The 11,176-nt window shown below is 30.1% G+C and overlaps 1 protein-coding gene across 1 annotated transcript; it reads left to right on the top strand.

Annotated features, from left to right (window-relative positions):
• Nucleotides 1-901: 901 nt before the first annotated feature.
• On the top strand, nucleotides 902-10,816 carry LOC136275985 (uncharacterized). Its single transcript, XM_066086475.1, has 8 exons — nucleotides 902-1,072; nucleotides 1,542-1,731; nucleotides 2,493-2,701; nucleotides 2,910-3,025; nucleotides 3,189-3,415; nucleotides 3,508-3,653; nucleotides 9,157-9,333; nucleotides 10,459-10,816. Exons 1-8 carry the CDS (start codon nucleotides 929-931, stop codon nucleotides 10,648-10,650), a joined length of 1,401 nt encoding a protein of 466 aa, XP_065942547.1. The 5' UTR covers nucleotides 902-928; the 3' UTR covers nucleotides 10,651-10,816.
• The last annotated feature ends 360 nt before the right edge of the window (nucleotides 10,817-11,176 follow it).

Below are 11,176 nucleotides of genomic sequence, written 5' to 3'. Positions count from 1 at the left end.
ACAACATTCTTAAAATGTTATGAAATTGTGTTGTTATAGCTAGTTATATTGACAATTTGAGAATCAATTTTTTATTTTTTTTATCCAACAACGAAATATTTTTCTCAAGAATTATAATTCTTTAAAACAATTCAATTCATCACAATTTTATGAAAATGAACAATAATAAAAAGCATAGCAATGCAAAGTAATGCAATGTAATGCCAGCATTGCACTAGATTTTGGAAAGTAATGCATTGCATTACAATTACTTGTACTGTTAAATATGTGGCATTGCACATTACTAGTATCACTTTGAAAACATGTAATATGCATTACCATTACATTTAGCATTACCCCAAGCCTTATATATATATATATATATATATATATATATATATATATATATATATATATATATATTATATTTCCCCTATGTATGCATAGGAAATCTGCGACGTTCAATTTCCTATAAATACACTTGGCCAGGAGCACAAATATAAACGTCGTCATGCGTTATGAGTATAATTATTATTGTAAAATTAAATAAAATGTTAAAACTAACATAACCAAATTGATATGTATAAATGGAAAATAATTTTTAAATCATATGTATTTGTCAATAAAAACAATTTTTTGACAAAGTTTCTGACACTATATTTTAAATCACAGAAGCAAACTAAATAACACATAAATATGGCTGTTCCATGTTTGTTTCACATCCCTGACTAAGAGTGAATTTAATGGAGTTAAAGCGACGATACACAAATTATTTAATACAAATAAACATCAGTATGAATATAAATATAAGCATTGAATGCTCTTTTTTTGGATTTCGGCGGTCCTATAACATACCAAGAAAGTATGCTATAATAGCTTTTTCGATACTTTTTGTTTATAATTATGATATCCTTACAGTTTTCCTGTAAATAGAAGAGCTCAAGAAAATATGATTGATGTGTTTGGTGCATTGAATACAGAACTAGCAGACAAACTATTGGCAGAAAAGATTTTTTTAAATGAAAATCCAAATCATGAATTAGTCAAAAGAGTCCTGACACATTTGGCAACCAAATCCAGATCTCCTCATGAGGTAATTTAATGTATACAAAGTATTAGTTAAAAATCTTATTTTTCTGGTAATTGATTTCTATACAGCTAAGCCTTAAATTAAGCTTTATAATAAAAATTATTCGCCATTTACACTTAGTAATGCAATAAACCAAGATGAATCTTTGGTACTAATGACTGATAAGACATTTCATTAGCAGTCTTAAGTTGCATTCCGGGAATTACACATACATGCCTAGTGTGTCTTGTATGCGAGGCAACTTTCTTTAAATTTCAATCGCAAGAGGAAGTTATTATTCATATTTAACTGGCTTGTTTTCTGAACATTCTTTGTTATTTGTTTATTGGGTGGGTAGTTTCATTTACAAATGTTACCAGGAGCACAACTATAAGATACACGCTTGAATAATCTAAATGTTTAGGTTTGTTGTTCTGTGCTTTGCATACATGGCATATGACGTGAATTAAGTAGTAAAAATTAAATTCTACAGATTCTGCTAAAAGTAATAGAAGATGCTGTCTTTCACAAAGAAAAGTTTCCAGAAAGTTTTTATGTAAAGGATACTCACAGTCGGTGCATGCTGGCACTTGGAGCTGTTAGCCACAAGTTGGCAAAAGAGGGAAATATTCTTAGAGCAAAGAGGACAACACAATGGGCACATTCTTTACTAGGCATACATGGTAGGTGTGCAAAACATTGCATAGTTATTGCATTGTTAGTTAAATATGGTTATCAAATTTATGGATGAATGTTAAGTTCATACATACAGAAAAGTACATGTACACAATATATGAACAGATTGTATGCTGATTGTATGAAATCTTATGTCACTTCATGATTCTGTATTACAAGCTAGATGTTTTTGTGAGGGAAAATCGTAAATAGTAGACCATGATTATGTGATTTAGTATGACCATGCAAACATTATTTACCAAATAAATCCGGATTCGCACGAATCACAAGGTTTTTGAAAGATGGAATGATCAAACAGCATTTGTTTTGATGAAGGAAATTCAGTTTGTATTGTATGAATATTTGCAGAAGAGTATGACTATGCAAACATTGGTTACCAGTCTGGATTCAGATAAATCACATGGTATTTTGAAAGATGGAATGATCAAACAGCATTTGTTTTGATGAAGGAAATTCAATTTGTATTGTATGAATATTTGCAGAAGAGTATGACTATGCAAACATTGTTTACCAGTCTGGATTCAGATAAATCACATGGTATTTTGAAAGATGAAAGCATAAAAAAGCATTGGTTTTGTTGAAGGAAATTCTTTTTGTATTGTATGAATATTTGCAGAAGAGTATGACTATGCAAACATTGTTTACCAGTCTGGATTCAGATGAATCACAAGGTTTCTTACAAGATGAAAGGATAAAAAAACATGTTTTGTTGAAGGAAATTCTGTTTTTATTGTATGAATATTTGTAGACCCGTATGAATACAGACAGAAGAGAGCAGTGATGACAGATAAAGAGAAAGAGTCTTATGACCATCACAAAGTCATTTTGCTTGAGACTCTCGGGAATGCCAGAATGGACGAGTCGTATGACTACATCATTTCCCACATCAACAGCACAAATTCCCAGTGGATAAAAAGAGCTGGATGCCATGCACTCAGAAAATATGAGCATCAACATGTAATTTAATAGTGGATTTTTCTTTCAGTATTTGCGCAATTTTGACATATTTTTTACTAGTTACTTCTATTATAATCTAGAAGCTATAATCATAAAATGAGATGTACGTTGTACCTTCTTGTGTTACAATTCTGAGTCTCTTTTGTTACGTGTTCTAGAATTTTATAACTAGTATTTCTTCAGTTGTTATTGAGTATCCTTGTTTCAGGCTGCTGATACTCTGCTGTATGCTGCTTTGTTTGATGAAGACCAGTCAGTTCGCTATGAAGCTTCTCTATTATACATGGGGCATCCCAAAGGCAAAATGATAGCACCATTCAACAGGTTAGAATCAAATATATATTCTTAAGTTTATTACATTGGATGAATCGAAGTTTGTTTTATGTGGTAACATATTAGCAATGTACCAACAATTAAAAAGCGATACATCGTGAAATTAGAGTAGAATTTGAGGTGGTATTTCTTAATCTTGTCGGCATTTATAAAGTTTTAGTGAAACATCAGAAAATGGCACAGCAATGATTGATCCATACGATGCTGGCATTGATGTGTTGGACCTATCACAAGGTCATCACAGGTCAAGAAGAAGCATTTGGGATGGATTGAAGTTCAAACTGGAAGCACCAAGTGTAGATTGGCAGAAACTGATAGGATCTAAAAGTATTGGGGCATCATTTGGTGTCATCATGATGAATCTTCTTGACTTAGTTGTTGGTTAGTGGGTTTTTTTAATATCTTTAAGAAGAGTTAAATTCTGTGTTTGTTGGTTCATGATTTGAGTAAAATTCTCAATATTTTTCCCGTAGCACCTACCCATGGCCATGTCAAAGTCAAAGTTCATGATGAAGCATATGCAAGAGTCCATCTTGGCTTTATTGGTACTAACATTGAATTTTTCTTGGCAAGAGTCTGCTTTAAAGGAGGAGCAGAGTACAGTATAAACATTTTACAGGTATTTAAAAAAAAGTTTGTGTTATGAAAAATCTAATAACGAAACTTTTGATATAAAAATCACCATTTTGCATAAAATGTTTATTATAATGAAACGTTTAATATAAAAAATCACCATTTTGCTTAAAATGTTAATTATTCGTGATATAAGTAAAAATCAAATTACAGAGGTACTGAAGTGAGTTTATTTTATTGATATTATTTTGATAATAACGATATGTTATTTCGCATGTCAAGTAGTTTCTTAGTTCTATTTGATTGATTAGCACAATCTTATCTAATATGAATTCTCGGGGTTTTTCTTTTCGCATGGCAAGTATTTTTATAGCTATATTTAAAAAATTAGCATATTTCTTTTTCCAATATGAATTCTCGGGGTTTTTTTTTCGACAAAAACGTCACATAAATCACGTTGTGTAACATTCAAAGATAGAATTAACGCCATTAAAATCTATCATTTGTTATATATTTGACGGTAATCAAAATATTTCTTGAAGTGTATCAAAGCAATTTTTAACAAACAATTGATAATAAGATGTAGTCTACGTCAGTACTGGTTCTATCATTAGATTGGATAGTCTGTGCTTGATTCAAAACGCCACAGTAGAAATCGAATTCTGGCGTATGAATACACACGACTACAAAAATATCTAAATTGTTCGTACCATTTAAAATCTTACTATTGTTAATGCATTTCTAAATAAATTTCCTTAAAATACATTGCTTCTATTTACACTAGATCGAATTTATCGATTATTTTCAAGTACACGTTTTGTCAGCGTTGATGATTTGTGTTTAGGTTCAAACACTGTTTTACTTCCGCTTTGCCAGAGTAACTGCGTAGGAAAGTGGATTAAAATCAACTTCCAAAAGCAACCTTATACCTGATATGCAACATATATATAGTCTAGTCGAATTCAAGTTTAACGTGAAACTAATTGCAACAAAAGAAATTTTTTTGGAATTTAAATTATGTTTTTACTTTAACAACATATTTAACATCGACAAAAATTGATCGGCTATTTTTTTTTTCTCTTAAAATTGATTTCGAATTTGCGTATAATATATATTAAATTTACATAACGTTAGAGCCACCTAAAGGAAAAGAGTTCACAAAAGGGAAATAACCGCCATGTAGCAGATGAATTTGTGTTTGATATAACTAGTTTTGACAGTATTGATAAGCATTTCAATGAAATAAAAGACTCGGAGTAGTAATGTAGGTACGTGTATGTTAATAGTGTGGAATTCATGGATAAATGATCAGCAATGACAACATTTGATATGTATACACACTTTCTCTCTGCTTACAGTGAATTCCTTCACTCTTTTGACGCCTTCTAAGGAATTTAATTTAAAATATCTCTCTCTCTCTCTCTCAAATATTATTTGATGTTACATGTATAATATTGATAACTGTCAAAATAACACTACGTTGAAAATGGTGCAATGTATGTGTAATTCTTGGTTCGTTCGCCACAACCGTAGCACTGTACATAAAACATATTAGCTTAGAGAATGATTGAATTTGCATGCCTTTGTAAATTAATATAGAATATCACATTTTCCAATGAAGGAATTAAGAACGTTACACATTGTGTCAAATAAAATATTGCGTCAAATAACACACTGTAAGAATCTGAAGCAAATTTTTGCATATTTTTTTTTTAATTTTCAATGTGTTTCAATTTCAAAACTGTATTGTACAGTTAAATGATTTATTTCAAGGCATGGTGCCATATATAGAAGTTGACAAACGTTTTACTGGCTCAAATATTGCTAACCGTTATATTTTTTTCTTTTTAAAGCAGCCTTTGATTTATTAATTTCCGATTTGATACTGTTTCTTTAAAAAAAGCCCCATATGGTTCTTTTCTTTCAGTAGATAAGTGATACAATATTAATTTTTTATATATAGAGGGTTTTTTAATAGTGCATTTTAATAATGATGCAATAATGACAGTCTTTTATTTTAGTTTTTCTCATTCTTTCTTTAAGAAAAGGATTTATCCCAATATTCAGATGTTTAAACAAACGTAAAGAATATCATTGTATTCTGATGTAATGTACTGTCTAAAAAGTTTTGTTTTTTCAAATCGACTTTGTTTTTTGACTATAAAAAATGACTCATTTCCAGTTTTTATCTATTTTATCACAATAATGCAGTTTTTAGCCTAATTTTTGAAAATGGTGTTTTAAAATTACTGTATCTTTAATAATAAATACTCATAGATATAATCATATATTTTAGCTTTTTTTAACTATTTTTTGTCAAAAGGATGAACTTTTCCAGTTTTCAGCCATTTCAATGCAAAAACCAAGTGAACACTTTAACCCAAAAATGCGGAAAAAGTAGCCAATGAACTTCTGTCGATTTTTCATATGATCAATAGGATATGTCAGTAGATCCGAACTATGCAAAGAGACCTTTTGTTGTAATTACTTTGAGGTTGGGATATTATTTTTAGCTAGATTGACTGGACTATGATATATCATGGATAAATCAAACATAAATTCAAATCATGTGTATTTTGTGTTTAACGAGGCCGGGTCTAATTTTTTCTGCCCTAGATTTTTAAGGCGTCGAGCTAATGCCCGGCAGCCTTCTAGCGATCGTCTGGATTGGCAACCGCCTTTTAAATGCGCACAGGAAACAAGTTCCTTAAAGTATTAAACGTATTACAAGATTTTTATTCCATTTATTTAACTACATTGTGTACAAAAATCCAACTTTGCCTCCCTGGTTATTGACAACTCATTGCATGAGTATAAATTTGCCTAATCAAGAATGGCGAATGAATACAATAAGGTGTAAACATTCACTAAATATTATTTGTGTTTATCGCTTTTATTTTAATTGGAGACCGTGCCCGATAGAAATAAAATTTGATATGTAAATTTATTTGTTATCGGGCACTGCATCCAAAATGAATATAAGCGATTAACGTATCTAGTGATTTTGTTGCAATAAATATACACGATAATGCAGTCGGTTTTGTCGAGCATTTTAAATAGCAAGTGTTTTGGATTTGTTTGTAAACAACCATACCATAGGTAATCTTGTTTCAAACGGGAAATGGAATATATTAAAAAGGTACGTTTTTTTATTATTATTAGGGACACACTGTAAATGTATTTAAATTATGAACCAAAATTGTTCAAAGACTGTTTAAAGCAGAAAAAAAATATAATTTATTTTTGAACTTTGAAATTTCTTTGATTTTTTGTAACCATGATGAGTTATTGTATTATAAACGCATCAGAACCTAATTTATAAGAAAGTATACTGATTTTTGTTTTTAAAGCACACAAAACATAATTCATTTACTTTTTTTATTCTAATATTCATAATTTGATAAACGACTAATAGTACAAAAATTCAAATTATTGATATCATTTTATATATATATCTAAAAGAAAATGTCAGCTCGACGCCTTTGTGGACGTTCCGGCCTTTGATTTAATGAAATTCTACTGATAAAATTATTATTTTATGATAAAAAAAGACATTTACCACACCGTTTGTTCAAGGGATCATCTCAAAGTTTGTTAATTTTTAACATAGGACCCTATGGGATTTTGCTTGAAATATATCAATTTTGCACATTTCTTACATTTTTTATAATCTTCTGCCCTTTATAAGAAAGTATACTGATTTTTGTTTTTAAAGCACACAAAACATAATTCATTTACTTTTTTTATTCTAATATTCATTATTTGATAAACGACTAATACTACAAAAATTCAAATCATTGATATCATTTTATATATATATCTAAAAGAAAATGTCAGCTCGACGCCTTTGTGGACGTTCCGGCCTTTGATTTAATGAAATTCTACTGATAAAATTATTATTTTATGATAAAAAAAAAGACATTTACCACACCGTTTGTTCAAGGGATCATCTCAAAGTTTGTTAATTTTTAACATAGGACCCTATGGGATTTTGCTTGAAATATATCAATTTTGCACATTTCTTACATTTTTTATAATCTTCTGCCCTAGGGATTTCTTTTTCTGTTCTACATATTAAAGTTATTGCTTAAAGGCAACAAATAGTCAAATAAAAAAGCCCTTTAACCGCCTGGTTTGTTCCATGGGTCTTATCAAAGTTGTTTTTTGTATGCCCAATTTCCCAGTTTGCAAGAAAATGGCTATTTTTTATTTGACAAAGACGGAAATGGTGATCTTTATAGTATCATTAAAACATTCAGAGTCATTTAAGTAATAAATAAATATATAACATCACATATTAAGGGTCATTAATATAAAATACTTGGTTACTGTCTTGAAATATATGAATTAAGCTATATTTAGGCGGGTTAAGAAAACGTTACAGAGGGCTAGGCTTGCTGAACCCTCTTCACGTTTTCAACCCGAGCCCAAATATAGCTTATACTTCGAGACATTTATGTTTATTTCACAATATAATATCAATTTTACGCATCAAACGAGCTATTTTCAACAAATTTCGCTAAATATCTACAGTTGAAACTACCACGCCATGGCGTCAACAAAGCAAAAAGATGACGTCACAATACAAATGAAACGCTGCGCGAAAGCGTGCGTACTCGTTCTGTACTCGGCCTCGTTAAGGATTACGTTTACTCAGAATGAAAAATTAAATAACACATGATAATGAAAAACCATCTTTACTTGTAATAGACATTTTATTGTGGTGTTATTTTTCAATTTCAAAAAGTAGGTCAATGACCTGATTTTAAGTTAATGGTCATTAAACATTTTTGGAAAATTCAAGAAAAATCCCTAATATTTTACAATATGACAGATTTTCTTAATTGTAAAAATAATACAAATGGCTGAACCCTTTTGAAAATGAGATACAGTTTATGAATGACAGTGACACTAAATAGATAAAAAACATTCAAGTTTAATTGACAAGTTTCATAAATATTCCACTTCAAATTTCCTCTATCAGTTTTCAAATCCATACCAGTTTTTAATTCAATTTAACAAAAAATTAAATTATGATGATACTAAAACATTTATGATATCAAACTAATTATATTGCCCTTATTCTGCTGGCATGAAATCTATATAAGTCCAATGTTAAACACTTAGGGGTGACTTTTATAGTTTTTAAGCATTTTTCAATATTTTTGTAGTGTGTTCCAAACGTTTACTTTAATGAAATAGTGAGATAAAACCAACAGAAAATATGCAAAATTATATTGGCTAACAAATAAAATCTTAACTTATAATATCCTTGTACCGCCAAAAATATTTCAGTGAAAAACAGAATCTGAAGAAAAAAATTAGTCCGAATTTCCGCTGTTTTGCTAGGACTCTAATTTTGTTTAAGCCTTATTCCATAATATAGTAAAAATATTGATTGTTATATCAATAATAAATCATTTCATTAATACTTTTTGTGTTTACAACAAATTTTACGTATGATATTTAACTTTATAACAATCCAAATTTGAAAACTCAAACCCTGAGTAAACAAAGTTCTTAAAGTGATTTGAAATATTCAATTTCAGGGAAACGACATGAAGAAAATGATTAAGTTGGCAGCTAATTTCTCCAAAAAATTAAAGGAGATCAGTGAAGGAATTAAGGAAGGAGTTCAGCTCTTTAAGGACATCATTTCAGGAAAACTAAACATTAAGGATGTGATAGATGAGCTCATTAAAGCTATTTCTACTTTACCTCAAAAGGTACTTTAAAAAAAGCAGATGTTTGTGATCTGATAGTTTTTTTTTGTGTTTGATTTCTTGACATTAATTTTTTTATAGTCTTTGTCGGTGATACGTCAACAAATCAAATTTTGGTTCTATATTTTGATAATTTCATCATTGACATATAAATGTAGCTAGAATGTAGATCAACAGCGTCTTTTGTCAATGCTTTGCATTACTTCGTCACTTGAAAAATCGATTTGTGTAAAATGGTATAACGCTTTTTGGGCACAGGCAGGGTTTGCGTGATAAAAATATCAGTACAAGATTTTACGTACAAGAATTGAATAAAAGGTCAAATATACATGTAAGTAAGAAAGAATAATTCTTTGGTTTTTAAAAAAACCCAATAATGGTCAGTACGGGATCAAATCTACATGTATCTTTAAGCCTTTCGAGCCTTATTGGATTTGATCACGCTTCCAATTTAATTGATCTCATGAAAGTCAAAAATGTTCCTTTTAATATTCTTGAAAAGAAATAATTTTATTATTTCATTTTAGCATATAATTCTTATTTTTGGATTTTGTCGGTCCTATAACACACCGGGGCGTCAGACAAATTTATTATCGGGTGTTAGCGCAGTATGATAATTTGTCTGCACAGCCTGGTATGATAATTTGTCTGCACAGCCTGGTGTGTTATAGGACCGACGATATGCTAAAAATTATGTGCGTCGTCGCTTTAAAGCCATAATGAACGCTCTTAGTCTGGAATATGAAACATGCATGGAACAGCGGGTCATATTAACATTTTATTTAGGTTTTTTTTCCGACAAAAAATAAAGTGCCAGAAATTTTGTAGAGAAAAACCTTTTTTACAATGTATAAACGAATAGACACGATTTAACGATTATGTTTTTCATCAGTTCATATCAAATTGCTAACATGTAAGTTTGCACGTTTCATTTTATCTTACAATAAAAAATATATTAAAAACGTGTGATGACCTTTGTATTTGCGCTCATGCGCTTAAATGTTTTTATAGGAGATTGAAAGTTTCAGGTTTACAGTACAAACATAAGGGGGAATTTACACGTAATGTAAATATTGAAAGTTTAATTTTGTTTATAAATGATGATGCAATGATCTTTTTTTTTAAAAGGTATTGAACCTGAGAAATATTACATCATCTGCCATGAAAAAAATTGGGAGCTTTGATCCAGCAGACTTACCAGCAGAGTTTCAGCCTGTGATAAACTTTGTCCATCGTGTAACCAAGTTGTTTAATGACATCAAAACCGACGTCATGGGATTTGTTCATGTATGTAAAATGAAAAGAGAAAATATGTTGTAAAAATAGCAGCTGACTTTAAGTCCAGGTCTTTGAAATGCTAACAAAGTAGACCAATTTACCAAAAGTAACTTTTCTTCTTTAAATTTAAAAACTAGTATCACAAGTCATTATACATATTTTATTATCTCTGTCCACTTGGTGGCTGTTTGATCACATTAACATTGACAGAATGAATATTATGTATTGTTAAACTTTCATGTTAAATACTGAAATCTGATTGGTTAAGACGCAGTTCATAATCCTTTCTATTACCCTCAGCGTTAGCAACGCACTTAGCAACGGGTAACATTAAAAAATGTTACATGCGCGAAAATTATGCGCGTACGGTTCGCTGTAGAATTCACGTTATTCCTATATAAAAGCAGTAAAATTTTCTTAAAAATTAGACATTCAGTATAACAAAATAAATAGTGCCTGTTTGGGAGGATAACAGTTGAAATTGACACCCCTCGAAAACCATTGTCAACCTCCTCTTCGCGTCGGTTGACAATGGTTTTCTCGGGGTGTCAATTTCAACTGCTACCCT

The sequence above is a fragment of the Magallana gigas genome, chromosome 6, assembly GCF_963853765.1.
Source record: "Magallana gigas chromosome 6, xbMagGiga1.1, whole genome shotgun sequence".
Classification (NCBI taxonomy): Eukaryota; Metazoa; Mollusca; class Bivalvia; order Ostreida; family Ostreidae; genus Magallana; species Magallana gigas.
The sequence above is the reverse complement of the archived record's forward strand: the minus strand, read 5'-3'. Positions and strand labels throughout refer to the sequence as shown.

Excerpts from the sequence above, each read along its gene's own strand:
- LOC136275985 (XM_066086475.1), top strand. The coding sequence starts at position 929 with ATGATTGATGTGTTTGGTGCATTGAATACAGAACTAGCAGACAAACTA. Across the intron at positions 3,416-3,507 it reads TCTTCTTGACTTAGTTGTTG|CACCTACCCATGGCCATGTC; the intron begins GTTAGTGGGTTT and ends TTTTTCCCGTAG. Across the intron at positions 9,334-10,458 it reads TTTCTACTTTACCTCAAAAG|GTATTGAACCTGAGAAATAT; the intron begins GTACTTTAAAAA and ends TTTTTTTAAAAG.